Below are 18,573 nucleotides of genomic sequence, written 5' to 3'. Positions count from 1 at the left end.
GCAGGTGCCGCCCTCTAGCACTTATTCTTAAAAGAACTTACTTAGGATGCCATGGAAGCTTTTGAATGTGGTCTTAAGGGAGCCAGCTTTCCACAAAGGCTCCCGTCCAGAAGCAGAGTTAAAGGACAGAAGTTTAGCAAGTAAGCTGAATGTGGTCTTAATAAAGACTATCTGAATCAGAATCACTGGGTATGGGGCCTCCGCAAAGCACATACTTTTAAATCTCCTCCAGGTAAAACTGAAGGTTTTAGGTCTTATCATACCAGTATTATATTTGGATAAATTATACTTTTCAAAATAGTTTCACATATATTGCATTTAACCTGATCCTTAGAACACAGTGAGAATAAATACCATAGCTAAAAATGTAGTAGGGAAAACAATAAAAAACACATACCTGATTTCTGTATTTTTCAGGCTTCTCACACAGTTTAAAATCAATGGCTGGGTTAACTTCAAAAACCCACCTACGAGGTACGGAAAGACTATACCAACTATAAACATTTTATGTTCAAGACTCTTTATTACAAGTATTAAATTCAATAATAACGTATTTATAAAACCCAAAAGATTTTACTAGAGGGACAGAATCTCTGCCACCTGCCTCCCAAATACTTAATTTGAACACTGACATTATAAAGTATTATGGACCCTGTGTATCATGAATACAAAACTAATCCTGAAAAAAGTGTTTATGCTAGATCACTAATTATGATTTCAGAAATACTTGTTTCTCACAGGTATGTGAAACTTCAGGAAGCTTAGGGAAAGATTTTCATTTTTTTCTTTTGGTTTTATAGGACAAGTGATAACTTTATAGTTGTATAGGGTATCCTTCAGAGCACATGACATTTCATTTGGCAGCAGAGTTGCAGAAAGTGAGTGCTACTATTCCTATACATCTTATTAATTTCTCAACAATTCAATATTATACCCGTGACTATGCCCAGGCCCCCCGCTGCAACACAGTCATGCTGGGCACACTTATGTAGGCAGGTTTTATTTTTAATAAAACTTATTGAGACACTATTTTAAAGCAGACCGAACTTTCCCTACCTAAAGACGATGCACAAATCATCCCATTAAAACAGAAAATTCTAAATTCCACACGGGTTAAAAATCCCGTGATACAAGCCTAATGTCTTCTCATCTAGAATCCATCAGGGCCCATATGTCCAAATGGCAGAGTTTAAGAATAAGGAACATTAAAAAAAAAAAGAAGAAGAAAGAATGAATAAGGAACATAAAAGTTAACCAGATTCTGACTCTGGGAAGAGACGGTCCAACTCTGAAAACACTAAAACATCCCTAAGACATCTGTCTCTAATAAACAATGACTCTAAGATGGGAAATGAAACTATACACACCCATATTTGGTTCATTTTGGGAAAGACTATAAAAGTACATTAACAGCTTCTCTGAAATAAATGTGAAATAAAAACAAGGAGTTACTGGTTTATGATATGAATTATAATTGCAGGTTTATATAAATCAAAGAGAAAATTTCTGATTCCTTTATGTCTTTTCTCCTTGTTGTTAGAGACAGGATCTTGTTTTACTGCCCAGGCCAGACTCTAACTCCTGGGTTCAAACAATGCTCCTGCCTCTGCCTCCCAAGTAGCTAAAACTATAAGCGCATAGCACTGTGTCCAGCATCATTTATGTCCTTTTAAAATATTTCAAAGTTTTAACACCAAGATATTAGGGCTTAGGCTGTACTACCTGTACAAGCAGTGATCCTCTAAAATTCGTTAAGAGAGAAAATAATTTTAACATTTTCATAGGAAAAATATTTAAATATTTTAACATTATACATATAATGCTGCAATTACAGCTCTTTGGGTGGTCATTCATCTGAAAATTCTCTAAAAGACTATTTTATAAAAAAGATTCTACTCGGGAGATACTTTATCACACAAACTAGAAAGTAAAGAATGACAGCTTTAAATACATTAAATATAGCTTCTAGTTTAACCACAACTCTTGGCTTGAATATGTCAAAATTTCCCAAAACTGGCATATCATGTAAATTATAAGTAGCATATAATAGTCAAGAATATCTTAATTTATGATTTACTGATTTCCCTTTCACAAGAAAAAGGAATTCATTTCAGACAGACCAGAGATGGCCATTTTTAAATTCACATTGACTTTTTAACATTCTTTACCTGTAGTAAGTTAAGCCAAAGAAAGGAGTAAAGATAGTTAAGAACACAATTCTAAGATAAATCAGTATCTTTAATCCAATTTTAAAGATACTAGGAATCCGAAAAAGTTAAGAACCACCACTTTAAAATAAATACAAGTACACATGTTTAACATGGCGAAAGCTAAATGCTTCTCTACGGTGGAGATAATTTTTGGCTGATTATGGGTTTTTAAATCCTTTTTATTTTTAAAAAGACAGTATAAGACTGATACTTGTTAGCACATACTTGAACAATGCAAAAATGCAGTGTTTCTCTAACATTGCCAGACCAAACAAAATCAGGTATTACTGCTAAAAATAAACTATTAATATAAACACACTATATAATATTTCAGGAACATCAACACTGAGATACTCGCCTTCTAAGCAATGAATATATAAATGCAAGCTTTTCATTTTGAAATAATTACAGATTTACAAGAGTTGCCAAAAAATCAATATACGAGAAGGTCCCGTGTATTTTTCACCCAAGTTCCCCCATGGATTACAGTACAATATCAAAATGAGGAAACTGACACTGGTGCAGTCCACAGAGCTTATTTCAGATTTTATCATTTTACACGCCCAGTGTGTGTAGAGTTTCTATGCAATCTTGTCATGTGTAGGTTTGTGTAACTACCACCAGGTACAGAAAAGTTCCATGACCACAAGGCTCCTTCATTGTCCTTGTGTAAAGACACTATCATTTCTAATTCCTAGGAACTACCAATCTGTTCTCCATCTTTATAATTTTGCTATACATGTATCAAGAGTTTTATAAATGGAATTATACAGTAAATAACATTCTGAGATGTTATTTCCTAGAGATCGGTCCAAGTTGTATCAACAGTTTGCTGCTTTTTATTGTTGCACAGTATTCCATAGTTATAGCACAGTATAACCATTAACCCATTGAAAGCCATCTGGGATGTGCAATGCACAGCCATTACAAATAAAGCCACTATGAACATCCACACCCAGGTTTTTACATAAGACAGGTATTCCTCTTTCTGGGGCCAACACCCAGGAGTGCAACTGCAAAGCTGTCTATAAATGCATAATTGGTTTTATAAGAAACTGCCAGACTAATTTCTAGTGTAGTAGTGATTTCTCTCTTGGTAATTCTTCTTCAAAATTGTTTTAGTTATTCTAAATCCTTTGCCTTTCCATACAAATTTTAGAATAATGCTGTCTACGTTTACAAAAATCGTCCCCGGGTTTTGATAGGAATTGCGTTAAACCTGCAAGTCAATTTGGGGAGAAAAGACAGTTACAACATGTTGTCTTCCAACGCATAAATTCGACACGTCTCTCCATTTATTCAGATCTTTGATTTCATTCATTAGCATTATTTTTTGTGTTAAATATGTTTTGTTAGTTGCATACCTAGGTATTTCATATTTTCTTTGGCATGACTATTAACAGTATTTTAAATTTCGGTCTCTACATGTTCACTCTTAGCACAAAAAAAATGTAATTGATTGATCTTATATCCTATGCTCTTGCTGATTTCACTTATTAATTCTAGAAATCTTCCTGTAGACTCCTTGAGATAGTCTATGTAGACATTCATGCTATCTGAAAGTACAGTTTTATTTCTTCTTTTCCTGTCTGCATGCTCCTCAGTACTACACTGAATAAAAGTGGTCTATATACACTCTTGCCTTCTTTCTGAAATTAGGAGGAAAGCATTCCATCTAAGTATGATGTGACATGAAGGACGTCTACAGAAGTTCATCAGATGAGTATGTTCCTCTCTATACCTAGTTTGCTGAGAGCAGACAAAGAGTAATATTTTAATATAGGGCAAAATACAGATTTATGAAGAAAGGAGTTCTAGGTTTTTGCATAGTAATATGCACAAGTACATATTCTATGACATTTAATCGCCATTAAATGCTAAACTGAAAATATGAGAAATATTGTGGCATACATGTAGATTTTCTGTTCATATTCAAAACAGCTACATATACTTAATCTAAACCTTTGCAATGTATTAATACGGAGTTATAATAATTTAGCTTTCACTGATATCTACTGCCTACCTGGTAATAAGAAATTAACGCAGAAACTAAATATTTCATCTGTAAAATAGTTTGTCTATAAATTAAGAAACACCTAATATAGGGGTTTTCAGGTACAGAGTTATAACATCCTAGGAAGACTCCAAATCTCAAGTGAGATGACAAAGTTCTCAATAACAAACTTAATTCATTTTAACTTCAAAATAAATTTTGAAATTTTATGGCAGTAGGAAAAAAAGTCATAAACAATGTTAGAGTTTGACAACTACTAGAAAGTTGTGAATCTGTAATTTAAGAAACAGTTTTCCCAGGAGGCACCTGTGGCTCACCTGGCCCCATAAACTGGGGGTGGCAGGTTCAAGCCCAGCCCTGGCCAAAACTGCAAATAAAAAAAAAAAAAAAAGAAAGAAAGAAATATTTTTCCCACTTTAAAGCTTCTATAAGGTACAGTTTTTTTAAGAGTAAGTTCTTTCCTAATGCTGCTTTGAAAAAAAACCTTACCTAGAAATTCACTTGGAGCCTCACTACAAGCAGGCCGTCCCACAGAGCTAACAGCAAGGCATCCATCCACTCCAGCAGGGACTGGGCTCTCCAAGCAAAGCAGGAAGTGTGCCTCAGCCAGGCAGACACAGCTTGAAGGTTCTGCCTCCTCTTCCTTTGGTTAAACTGATACAATGAGCAGAATGAGCTCTCTACTTTGTACTGCAATCTCTACACAGAAATTTCAAAGACTGTAATGAGAGATTCCAGGATTTTTTTCCCTTTCTAACTTTGTGAAGTCAACTTAATACACATTCCCAAAAGCCCACACAGGAGAATAAATCAAGCTCACTGAGCTCTCAACCCTTTCTCTACCCAATCTTCATAAATGACAGGAAAGGTAGAATGCAGGTGGGATGAGACTAAAAGAGGAATTCAGAGGCCCCAAACCCAGCTAGAAGGCGGCTCCATGGTGCTTCCTTTCTGAGGACACAGATGGAAACAGAAGGAAACGGCACCAACACAATCACTACATTAGCGGGACTGAGAACTAACTCCTCTTACCTCATAACTCTATACCAGCACCAAGCACGTCCAAGCACACGTTTCAGACAGAAGGAGGGACTTTGAGTATTAAGAACAGAGAGCGGAGGATGGTGTTCCATGATCTCAAATAGTGAATTCAGATAGCAGGACTTCCCAGCTGGCTGCAGGAACCTGCTCTTGAACCATATGCACTGGAGGTAGATTACAATGCTCACTACATTCACAGACAGGATATCTGGGAATCTCAGAAACTGAGATGAACAAAAACATCCCTAAGAACTTAGGAAAAATGACTACAAGGAGGGAAAGGAACCAAGTTCAACAAATAGAAAAAGGAGCACCCTAAAAAACCCACCTAATGGAGCACTTTCAGTAGTATTAAAATACGAAAAGAAAATGCTCCACAGAATCAATCTAATGCAGTCCTATAAAGAAAATAAAATTAGTCATACTGGCAACATCAGAAGCAAAAGATGACAGGAAAAGTATCTGTGAAAACTGTATTTTCAAAGTTGGGAGGAAAATGATTTTAAATATGTATTTCTATATCCATCCAATTTTTTTTTTTAAATGGAGTCTCAGTCCGTTGTTCTGGCTATAGCACAGTGGCATCATCATAGCTCGCTGTAACTTCAACCTCCTGGGCTCAAGTGAGCCTCCTGCCTCAGCCTTCTGAGTAGCTGGGATGACACGAGAGCATCACCACACCCACCTCATTTTTTCTATTTTTAGTAGAGACAGGTCTCACTCTCACTCAAGCTGGTCACAAACTCCTGACCTCAAGTCTCTCCGAGTGCAAGAGTAAATTACAGGTATGTGCCACCACACCCAAACCATCCAAATTACCATTCAAATGTGAGGACATTTCTAGGCAAAGACTTGAAAAATTTTTCACAAATCCTGTCTAAAGTTATAAATAAAAAAATAATCCAAGTGAAGGAGAAAAGAGGCCAAGAAATTTGTAAAATTAAGTGAACAGTATTTAATGTAAAAAATGTGCAAGCAAATTAAAATTTTATTACCAGAAGAGAATAAAAACAACCTGGTTCTTATTTGTAGGGTAGGAAAAGAATATGGATTAACTCTGGGCATTAAAGGTGGACACTAGTACACAGAGAAACAGACTACATATCTTGCAAACCACTGGGGGAGAGAGAATAGAGAAAACTTGAATAATCTAACAAAATATGGAGAGAGGTAATAAATAATTGAGGCTATTGAAGAACACAGAAAGATAGCAAAAACAAGTCCAAACATTTCCGTAATAATAAATATGAACAGATTAAATCCGCCTATTAAAAGACCGTTTCGCAGATTAGAAATAAATCTAATACATACAGGCCTACCTTGGAGATATTGCAGGTCCAGTTCCAGATCACTAGATAAAGTGAATATTGTAATAAAGGAAGTTACACAAATTTTATGGTTTCCCATGCATATAAAAGTTATGTTTACACTAATGTAGTCTATTAAGTGTGCAATAACATTATATCTAAAAACCAATGTGTATACCATAATTTAAAAATGTTTTATTACTAAAAATGCTAATGATCACCTGAGCCTTAAAGGGCTCATAATCTTGCTGCTGGCAGAAGGTCTTGCCTCCATGTTGATGGATGCTGACTGATGAGAACAGTGATTGGTGAGGGATGGGGTGGCTGCGGCAATTTCTTAAAATCAAACAACAATGAAGTTTGCTACATCAACTGACTCTTCTTTTCATAAAAGGTTTTTCTACAACATGCAATGCTGTTTGAGAGCATTTTACCCACAGTAAATTTTCTTTCAAAACTGGAGTTAATCGTCTCCAACCCTGCTGCTGCCCTTTCAACCAAGTTTATAAAATATAAATCCTTTGCTGTCAGCTCGGTGCCCATACCTCAGTGGTTAGGGCGCTGACCACATGCACCAGAACTGGTGGGTTCGAACTCAGTCCCAGCCTGCTAAACAACTATGACAACAACAACCCCGGGCACTGTGGTGGGCACCTGTACTCCCAGTTACTTGGGAGGCTGAGGCAAGAGAAACACTTAAGCCCAAGAGTTTGAGGTTGCTGTGAACTGTGACGCCAGAGCACTCTACCAAGGGCAACATAGTGAGACTTAACTCAAAAAAATAAAAGTAAAAATAAATCCTTTGCTGTCATTTCCATAATGCTCACAGATTCCATCTCAAGAAACCACTTGCTTTGTTCATCTATCAAAAGCAACTCTCTATTCATTCAAGTTTAATCATGAGACTGTAGCAATTCAGTCACATCTTCAGGCTCTACTTTTAATTCTAAATCTTTTGCTACTTCTACCACATCTGCAATTACTTCAATTGCTGAAGTCTCAAATGCCTCAAAGTTATTCATAAGGGTTGGAATCAACTTATCCCAAACTCCTGTTAATGTTGGTATCTTGACTTCCTCTCATAAATCATGTATGCTCTTAATAGCACTGAACGGTGAATCTTTTCCAAAAGATTTTTGATTTTCATTGCCCGTCAAAGGTATCACTATCTAAGGCAGCTATACAGCCTTGCAAAATTTATTTCTTAAGTTAAGATTTGAAAGTCAAAATTACTCCTTGATCTATGGGCCACAGAATGGATGCTGTGTTAGCAGGCACAAAAACAACATTCATTTCCTCGTGCATATTCGCCAGAGCTCTTGGATGATCAGGTGCACGATCACTCAGCAGTGATAATTTGAAAGGAATCTTTTTCTTCTGAGTAGGTCTCAACCATAGGCTTAAAATATTCAGTTAGCCATGCTGTAAACAGATGCGTTATCATCCAGACTTCATTCCCATTTACAGAATCCAGGCAAAGTAGACTTAGCATAATTCGTAAAGGCCCTAGGATTTTCAGAATAATAAATAAGCATGAGCTTACAGTCACCAGGTACATTCATAAGTCCAAGAGTGTTAGCCTGTCCTGTGACAGGTGTTGACGTCTCTCTGTCTTAGAATGCCTCTTCTTCCAATAGAAGGCTGTTTTGTCTGAAAACTAAAAACTGAAAAATCTGTTGCTTAGTTACCTTTGCTAGAATTTCTGGACAATGTGCTACAGCTTCTACATCAACACTTGCTGCTTTACCTTGTCTTTTCATTCTTCTGCAGCTTCCTCATCTCTCCCAATCTAATAAACCGGAAAAGAATCAGGGCCTTGATCTGGATTAGGCTTTGCCCAAAGAGAATGTTATATACCTGCATTATGGTTTTGCTTTCTTATCATTCATATGTTCACTGGAGTGGCACTCTTAATTTTCCAGGTTCATTTCCAAGAACTTTTCCTTTGCATTCACAATTTAGCAGCTAACTATATGATGCAAGAAGCCTAGCTTTTGGCCTATCTCAGCTGTCAACAGGTCTTTCTCAAAGTTTAGTTACTCCTAGCTCTTGATTTTAAGTGAGGAATGTACAACTCTTCCTTTCATTGAAAACTTAAAGGCTACCATAGGATTATTAGTTGGCCTAATTCCAATAATATGTCTCAGAGAATAGGGAGGCCTGGGGGTGGGGGTTGGGGGGTGGGGAGAGATGGGGAGTCTGTTAAAAGACATACAGCATTTATCAATCAAGTTCACCATCTTATGCAGGCATGGCTCATGGCATCCCTAATCAATTATAATAGTAACATCAAAGATCACCAATCACCATAACAGACATAATAATAAAAAATAGTTTTGAATATTGCCAGAACTACCAAAACGTAAGAGACATGAAGTGAACATACACTGTTAAAAAATGGCACTGATAGACTTGTTTGACATGATTGTCCAAACCTTCAATTTGTATAAAATGTAAAATCTGCCAAGTACATTAAAGTGGAGAACAATAAATGAGCTGTCTGTACTGTTTAAAATATGTAAACAATGTCAAAGTAGAACTTAAGGCAATAAATATCAAATAAGTATGGTTTCACACTGATAAAAGTTATAACTCACCATGTAAAATAAGTTATAAATTTATGTATACCTAAATAACTGGAAATAGTATAAAGCAAAAATTAATTAAAATACAAAATTCACAGATCAGAGTAAGAGCCTAGCACTATTTTCTAAGAAAATGACATATCACAATAAAAACAAAAGGCTATAAAGGAATAAACTGCAATAATAAACTATCTTAACTATATATAAAAACTCTACCTGCACCAAATATTCAAATATTTTAATCACACAAACAGCAGTCACCATGGTAAAAATTACAATGCATAAAGCCACCAAGAAAATCTAAAAATACTCCCCAAAGCAAAAACCAATAGGGCCACCGGTTACATTATTAACTTTAATGTACTAAAATTACAAGTAAAAAACCAGGCAGCTAAAAGGCAAAATGGATCAATCTACTTTGAATTTTTTTTAAATCATATTTCTAAATAACTTTTGGGTTAAACAAGAGACCAAAGATAAACCTTAGCAATGAACAATGACTGCAGAGTGAACTCCCTGGAATGCCATCAGAGACTGCGGGAGAGGGCAAAAGACAGCATTAAGGCCATCTGTTAGAAATCAAGACAATAAAGAAATTAAGCTTTTGATTCAAAAGAGAAAACAAAAAGAAAAATCAAAGATCCTAAAAAGAATTAATAAAGATGAAGAAAAAAATGACATAAAAAACCAAAAGGGTAGTCATAAAAAAATCAAAATCTAATTTTTCAATAATAATAAAATAGACAATTTCCAGTAAGTCTCAATGCTGAAGACTAGTATACTCTGTAACACTTTTACAAAACTACACCAAAGTTGTTTTATTTAACAACACCTGACAATTTAATATAACAGATTTTTTTTGTCCACGCTCATTTTGCTAAACATCTGTGAAAAATCACTGATTGATTTGGGCATAATAAACAGTAGCACATTAACAGAAAGGTAAGTGTCCAGTTGTTTTCTTTTAAGCAATTTGGTATTTCAATCACACAATTACATGTGAGCTGAAAGAAATAACAAACAACTAAAATGAAAATTACCTATGAACTCTACCCAGTCCTCCTTCAACACTATAAGGTCATCATTTATCAGATTGGTGAGTACCCTCCCAATTTTATTTTCCTTTGTTATAGTTTTTTATAAGTTTTATTATGCAACAGGTAAAATATAAGAAGGAAAAACAGAACATTACAATGAATACCTTATACCTACCAATCTTGAAAATAAACATCACCAACAGAGTTGAAACCTTGCAGATATGTGTACACCTACCCCTCAGAAAGTAACCTATCTTGCTCTCAAGCACTCTTCATGTGTGTGTACCCTTAAACAATATATTAATATCACACTGCTTTGTATGTTTTAAATTTTTATGTAAGTACTATAATATTAGAGGTACTCTGCCAATTTGCCTTTTTCCCTTAAGCATTATGCTTGTGAAATCCAGTCATGTTGACATACATGTTTCATTAATTTTCACCAATGCATAGAATTCAATATTAATACTGGAAAATTTATTCCCCTGATATATACTCAACAATGCTGTTAAAAACATTCCTTCAAAATCTCTGGCATACATGTGTGAGAGCTTCTCGATGGTACATACATAGGAGCAGTACTGCTGGGTCACAATATATGTAGATCTCTAACTTTACTAGATATTGCCAAATCGTATTCTAAATAGTACAAAAGTTTCTGATATTCTATAGTCCTACCAACACTTAGTGTTGTATGATTTTAGTTTTTCCCTAATGTGAAAAGTATAAAAGAGTGTTTTATTGTGGTTTTAATTTGTACCAATGAAGTTGAAGATTTTTTTCATATGCAGACCTTGGTTTCCTCTTCTGTAAATTCCTGGCTTCATTTCCTGATTAGAGTGGCTACACTAATCAAAAGTCTCTGGCTCAAATACTCTAATGAAAGACTTCAATGAAGCCTGGTTTTCTGTGGTAGACAGAAACCATTCATTAACCCTTTCTTTGCCAGAACCCAGTAGTCTAACATGAAAATCAGTGTCTTAGTGTACAGCACTCATCAAGGTTAAGTCCTCCTTTGCGTTAATCTTCTTTAACCTGCATTGGAAATGATCAGAATGCAAGCAGAAGACTCATCTGTGAAGTCTGACATCACATGCATGTAAACACTAAGACATATTTTTCCAAGATTAAACTAACAAATTAAAAAGATGACTACACCTTCAGCTACGTGACCTTTGAAGTAGATACAATCCCTAAGTGGACAAAGTCAACATAAGCTAAAAAGCAGTGAACACTTCTACCACATGTAAGTAACTTCTGAAAAGGAAAAGGTAGTTGGGAATGCCAAGGTCTACCACTATTCCAGAATCTACCAGATTATACGTCTCTGTCAGTTTCCTGTTATGAAGAATGAGATAGACAATAGAACCACACAGGTTGCTATGAAAAGTAAATAATATCGGAATGCTATACTCATACATAATTTCATTCTCAAATGAAACAAGAGAGGTTAAGTACTCATTCAGTGTCACAGTTAATAAATGATTCCAATATCCAAATTCTTTATGTTACACTGTAATATTCATAATATCTCTCCAATATGGGTCTCAAATGATAAGACATACACAGAAAGGAGATGGCTAGGGCCAGAAAAATCTAAGATAGGAAAAGTACTCAAAAGCTAAGAAAAAAATTACAATGAGCAAAAGACAGGTTACTTTAAATTTCCTTTGTTGTGACAAACATACTTTAGAATGATTGCCAGCTTTAGGAATATATGGCATTCATGAAACTACACATGAAACTACACATTCATGTTACTACACATTTAATAAAAATCCTCTTATAAATCATTTTTATGTAAACAGTTTGACCAACTAAATGCTAGCTGGTATAATTCAAGTGAGCCAATACTGGACAGAAAGTTACCTACCTACTGCGGGTGCATCATACTCATCACCAAGCAGAATTTCTGGAGCAGAATATGCAAGAGATCCACAGCTTGTAGTGAGCTTCTTCCCTGGTTGAAATTTGTTGCTGAAACCAAAGTCTGTCAACTTTACAAGACCTTGTTTTTCAAAGAAGACTACATTCTCCGGCTTTAAGTCTCTGTGAACCACATGGAGTTTATGGCAATAAGATATAGCGTGAACTATCTGAGCAAAATACTTCTTGGCCAAGTCTTCATTAAGCCCCTCCTCGTGTTTCATTATATAATCAAACATATCTCCTCCATCCCCAAGTTCTAGAATAAGATACAGTTTGGTCTGGGTGTCAATAACTTCATAAAGGCGCACGATGTTAGGATGCTGTACTAGTTTCATGCATCTCACTTCCTGGAAAAGGTGACCAGTAGCTAGAGTGTCCAGTTTTGTCTTGTCAATAACTTTTACTGCCACCTTTTCACCTGTGAAGACATGCCTGGCAAGTTTAACCACTGCAAAATGACCTCGACCCAAGGTTTTATCCAGATCATATAATCCAGCAATCTTTCCATCATACCCTCGCTTGAATCCTGCCATGCTGGTCCAACCGAAGAAAAAATTTTTAGACTATTTGAAATAGATCTTCTCATATAAGAATATCTGGTGAAAATAAGAAATTCATTTTCAGTGTTGCCATGGATATCTATAAAATAAGAGGAGAAATAAAATTTTCTGTTACTTTCCCCTTTTTTACTCAAAATGGTTTCATTTTGTTTGTTTTCATTTTAAGAAAATTTTGAAGGAAATAAATTGAGACATAAAGTGAGTCAGGGTCATTTATAAGAACTTATTTCTATTTTAGAGTTTACATTATAAAGGTTGACAACTGAAATACCAAATTAAATTTTACAAACTGAAAAAAAATTAGTTTGTTGGAAGCAAGCTTTTGCAATGTCAGAAGAAAGAAAACTGGCAAGTTCAATGAGCTTTTTTTAAAAAAACAAACACTTTCCCAAAGTAATTTCAATTAGTGTCTTAAAAACGAGGCAAGAGTTGACAAGAAGGAAAAACACAAAGAATAAATGTTTGGACAGAAACCCAACAACTTTTTCCTTGTCCCCAAGACCACCAATATTTTCTTTAAGTGCAAAAAAAAAAAAAAAAACCTATTTCATGAAGCCTTCTCTAACTCTCCCAGCTAGAACTGCTGCTTCTCCTAGGCATCTCCAACGTGCCTTGGGATACTTCCATCCCACACGGTCTCATTCGATAGGCATCTGAGTACAGAATCTCCATCCTGACACTTTCTCCTCTAAGGTTCTACTTTGTTATTCTACCTTCCCTCAACACCTACAACGGTGCTTACATATAGCAGGCTATCAAGACTGTTTTATCAAATTTTGAAATGCAACTTTTTTCCACAGTAGATGCTTAGTGTTAACTAATGGTACTCTTCGTATTTAAAAGTTATACCTATTTTTATTATGGTTTTTCCAAGTCTCAATCATAACCCACCATGATCTGCTTATATTACAAGAGTAAACAAGCAAGCATTCTTACAGTTCATTTAGGTTTTAAAGACCAGTTTTAAAGACCAAATTTATACTGCATTTAAAATTCTCAATCTTTATAATGTATGGTCCAAATAGAGAAATAGGTTTTATAAACAACTCTGACTCAATTATAAAACAAATGCATGAAATTTATACAACTTAAGATACCACTTTAAATCTCATAGGCTGAACTCCCATTTTTATTTTTTCTGACCAAAATTTAATGGAGTTGAATAATAATGCCCAATAAAGAATACAGCAACCTCCCGAGACTGTTTCCTATTAGTCTGTATCTAGCCCTTCTTAAAGCCTTTCTAATGCTCTATTTTATATAGAGCAGTACCTGTGTTACTTAATCCACTTAGATGAAAAAACTAAATTTTACATACAATAAGGTAGTTTTTTTAAAGCACTAGCATTAAATTCCTTTAAATTTCATTTTTATTTAAAAGAACAGAAAAAAAGCTAACATTTATTGAAAGCCTACTACAGTTATTTGTATAAAATGAACGAAACTGGACTGTGTCATTGGATCTTGACCATCCAGAGAGGTCAACATTAGTCTCAGAGCCAAGCAAACAGACTCTGCTCTAGGTACATGAGACGTACTAAGTGCTGAAGGCACGGATACAAACCTAATTCATATTTCAAAGCCCAAACTCTTTATAACATTTGACCACTCTAACTGATGTTACATTAGGATAGTAGTATCTTAAGAGTTAAAATGCCAACTATAAAAGAGGTATAAAGTCATTCTCATACACTTCAGAATGATCAAACCGTATCTGGGGCCACCTCAAGAAATGTATACGTGATAAGCTTAAAAAGTCAGTGTTGTTTACTAATATGTTTTTTTATGTTTTAGTAATTATTATAATAAAATAACACTAATATTCACTGAATATTATATGCTGTCACATACCTAATGCTTTACACCATACTCGTTCAATCCTCACAACTCCTCTCAGACATAGAGATTATTAGATCCATTTTCAGGCAAAGAAATATAGAAATATATATATATAAGTAACCTGGCCTAGGCTATAGGGCCTAGACCTGGGATTCAACCTCAGGGCTACTGACACCAAAGTCTATACTTTTAAAATACTATGCTACGCTGTTTCTACAAATTAATTTCACAATCAAAACTAAATTATCAATCATGTTTATGTTTTTTTAACAAGAAATCAATACAATGCAGTTATTAAGGGGAAAAAAGCAAATTTTTTCTTTACTGTGTCATCTGAGTTATATCTCTGTATCATCTTCTATATTCCCATCATCTGAATTAATAATTTTAATGCAAAGATTAGCAAGAAATTTCAAATACAAAGGCCTTGCTTTATTTGGACAGCAGTTCCCCAAAAGAAACTTCACTCAGGTATATTTAATTTTCAAAAATAAAAAATTATAGGCTAACTCCAGAGGAGAGGCAATTATCTTTAAATCTTTAACTTCAATTAATTTTATAAGGGCAGTAATTATTCTTAAAATTCTACCTGAGTCTATGTTTCTGTTGCAGGAACTTACAAGTGCAACTTCAGGTTTTAAAACGACTCCTTCAGGCTACCCCCAAGTCATACAACTTTGTCATTTTCATCCAGCATTTCAGTTTAGGTATGTTCCTGGGAAGTGACATATAAATCAGATTTTCTAAGCACATCAGAATTGTTTTAAATTTAAACTGTTTTATAACAAAAATAATAAATGAAAAAAGTCTCGTTAGGGTCTCAGAAACACAGAGATAATTACTATTAATACCTATGCATCCCTTCCCAGACCTATGCCAAAAAAAAGGGAACAGTGAAATGATTTTTAATCTATAGCAAGCTCATGGGAAAGAACCTAACAGGATCTCTTCACAATAACAGTATATCCTATAGGGAAATGATTAATCACTCTCACTCTCAAAGAATTTACTTTTTGCATAAGCATCCCCTTTCCAGAGACTATAAAACCACAGTTAAAATTGTATGCTAAGAAAAGAGCATTATAATTAACTGAAGATTGTGAGAGAACAAATCCTTGTTAGTGAACATCTTTTAAAATACTAGTCCATAGTCTAATCCTACTACCAAGTGCACTTTGAGTCAGAGTCAGGAGTATAAGGATTAAATGGTTTTTTGATCTTTGAAGATCTTGCAGCTCCCAAAAATCACTCTGAACATCAATGCTAAATGTTAAGATGTGGCTTATGTAAAGGTGAATTTGTATCAGCTCAAAGACATACCCTGCAAATTGCGTAACGAATAATCCTTGTTATCGCTGTGTTTTGTTACTTGCTTCTTTCTCCTAAAAGAAAATACAGAAAAATAAAAGTCAAAATATATATAAATACTCTAGGGTTGATGACAAATGTACAAAAATGGCAAAATGTGTCTTTAGTAAGCCAGTCCCCCTATTATCTTTCTTCTCTCTGTGAATTACAACTCTTTTAATAAACCTTTAATGAACAGGAATTTCAGAGTGAACAGGTACATAAAGATTTTTCCAGGTAGACAGGTCACAAAGATTAGTCCCCTTAGAGAGGAAAAAATAACAACAACAAGCAATATATTTGTCATTTTTAAAATGCCTTGCAGGTAACAGATCCTGAGCTTGCATTTTACCAAATCCTCACTATAAGCCTACAGGGCAGGTACAGAGAACCATAACCTGCATAATAAAGCAGCAGTCTCTGGCTCCAATCCTGAGCCTGGCTTCAAAGCCCACCCCACCTCCAGGAGCCTCCACCAGCTCATGAAACATCCTCTGCAACAGCCAAAGAGGTCAATTCTTGCAACATACCAGCAGGTAAACAGAAATCAGTTATGATGCCAGCTTCAGTGAACACACAAAAACACCTTTATATCAGACAGAGGCTTGCCATTTGAAAATTTAAAAAAAGAAACTATCACTATGAACTGAGAACGTGCACCACTTATATCCAACTTCAAGACACAATGAGGAAACAGTAACAAGATAAACTTATAAGCCTTTCCATGACAACAAAGTATCACACTAATAACTCAAAGGTCTAAACAATTCCTCTAATCCAATGCAATTTACACCATACACTAAAACTGAGTAGTGTCCAGGTAATCCTTAAGCCTAAGCTCACCAGCACTTGAAAGAAAAGGAGTGCAAACAGATAGCAAAGGTGAATGACCTATGGATGCGAAGACATGTCTCCTGTCAAGAATGAGGAAATGAAGAAGGAACAACAGTTCTGTGGTGCACACAGGGCTGGCAAAGCCATGGGCACAAGTCCACATCTGGTGACTGATGTACCTTGGGATGCCTACCTGCCTGGCTTCAACTCCAAGTGAGATATGGGAACTCCTCCTCCCATATCCTTAACACAAAGTGTCAAGAGAATCAGTCTCTGTGGAAAGGCAGCATTGCAGTCCAGTGATTGAGCCTGGTTCTGAAGGGCAATGACTGGATTTGAATACCAGCTCACTAAGCACGAGTCAGGAATTCAGCAAGTTACCTGATCTCTACGCGTGGTCGGTTTCCTCACTAGAAAATGTTAGTTATATGAATATAACCTAATAAGTTTTGGTGAGGATTAAATGAGTTAACATATAGGTACAGTATTTAGAAAAGTGCCTGGTACAGATTTAGGTTTTCAGTAAATATTAGCTACCACCACCAGCAGCACCATCACTGTTATAATGATGGCATTCCCACTTCCCAAGCAGAAATTCTTTTAGTTGTTCACCTTACTTCAAAAGAATGAATTCATCGAATTATTATTATCTCTTTTGCTTTCATAAAAATCCTGCTAAATTCCATTTCCTAAAATATCCTAAATGAAAAATGTGTGCTATAAGATTATGAGAGAAAGGAATCGTCTTATCACCACTGTAGGTAGACATCAAAGTCAGGTGATTTTTCAATAAAACACCTCACAAAATCTATTTGCTTTTAAAATAATATTAAATAACTTTCCATCAAATTCACCCTTTCAGAAAATACTAAATACTCCTTTATATTTTTTCCCATTAAATAACTTTTTATGAAAAATCTGGAAAACACAGAGTGGGAAATAAAAATAAAAAGGTGTCCAAAGTCCTAGCCCTGAGAATCAACTATATTAACATTTTGATGGTCGATATGCAAGAATTTATATATGCCTTCTTGATGATGTTTGACAAAGTGTGACCAGTCTGTAGGTGACTTTATATCCTTTATGTCTTACTCTTTTCATCTGACATATTACCTCCCTTTGTTTTAGCTTTCGTTTCAATTAAGAAAGAAAAATCTTTTTTTGGTAGAAAAATGCAATTAGAACACATTAAAATGGCAAAAAGAGAGGGGAATTTTAAAAATAATCATCCCACCCTTTATAACATGTTAACATTTTGGTACACAACTTTCCAAATTATTTTCTATTTATAATATAAAGCCATTTTTTTTTTAACAAAATGGGATAATACTGGGGGAGGAGGGTGTTGGGGTAGAGAGAGATTTCTAACTACTTTTGAAATATTTCTCTTCAAAAAACAATTTAGAAAAGTTCATATAAGTTCACTTTGGAAAGTTAAGAAAATGCAGAAAAACATAACAAAGAAAATAAAAATCACTTGTAATCTCATCTGGGCTGACTTCCCATCAGGTCTGAGTGTATATATCCTTTAAATGCATGCTTCCTTACAACATTAAGATACTGTACAATGAAGCCTGATAATTACTTTTCCTCTACTTTATTAGGGCACAGTGGCTTGCACCTGTAATCCCAGCACTTGGGAAGTCAAGGAGGTAGACTGCCTGAGCTCACAGGTCTGAGACCAGCCTGAGCAACAGCAAGACCCCATCTCTAAAAAAAATAGCCAGGCATTTGGCAGCACTTATAGTCCCACCTACTTGGGAGGCTAAGGCAAGAAAGCCCAAGAGTTGAAGGTTACTATGAGCTGTGACTCCACAGCACTCTACTAGGTGACAAAGTCACTTTGTCTAGGGTGACAAAGTAAGACTCT

At 35.2% G+C, this 18,573-nt stretch overlaps 1 protein-coding gene across 6 annotated transcripts in view; it reads right to left on the bottom strand.

The window, feature by feature from the left end:
- Window positions 1-18,573, bottom strand: part of SNRK (SNF related kinase) — a 57,492-nt gene that overhangs the window by 27,680 nt on the left and 11,239 nt on the right. For 4 of the 6 annotated variants that reach the window (XM_023515898.1, XM_003794504.3, XM_023515901.1 and 1 more), the window contains 2 exons: window positions 15,843-15,904; window positions 12,068-12,762 (listed from right to left, as the gene is read on the bottom strand). The exons of 1 other annotated variant lie outside the window; for it this stretch is intronic. In XM_023515898.1, the coding sequence (XP_023371666.1) occupies window positions 12,068-12,656 (589 nt within the window). In that variant the 5' untranslated portion in view covers window positions 12,657-12,762; window positions 15,843-15,904. Of the gene's footprint in view, window positions 1-12,067; window positions 12,763-15,111; window positions 15,238-15,842; window positions 15,905-18,573 lie in introns of all 6 variants that reach the window. One more of the 6 variants, XM_023515899.1, reaches the window with a different exon arrangement.

The sequence above is a fragment of the Otolemur garnettii genome, unplaced genomic scaffold (assembly GCF_000181295.1).
Source record: "Otolemur garnettii isolate 467f Iridium unplaced genomic scaffold, OtoGar3 scaffold00082, whole genome shotgun sequence".
Taxonomy (NCBI): domain Eukaryota; kingdom Metazoa; phylum Chordata; class Mammalia; order Primates; family Galagidae; genus Otolemur; species Otolemur garnettii.
This window is presented reverse-complemented; position numbering and strand designations above follow the sequence as displayed.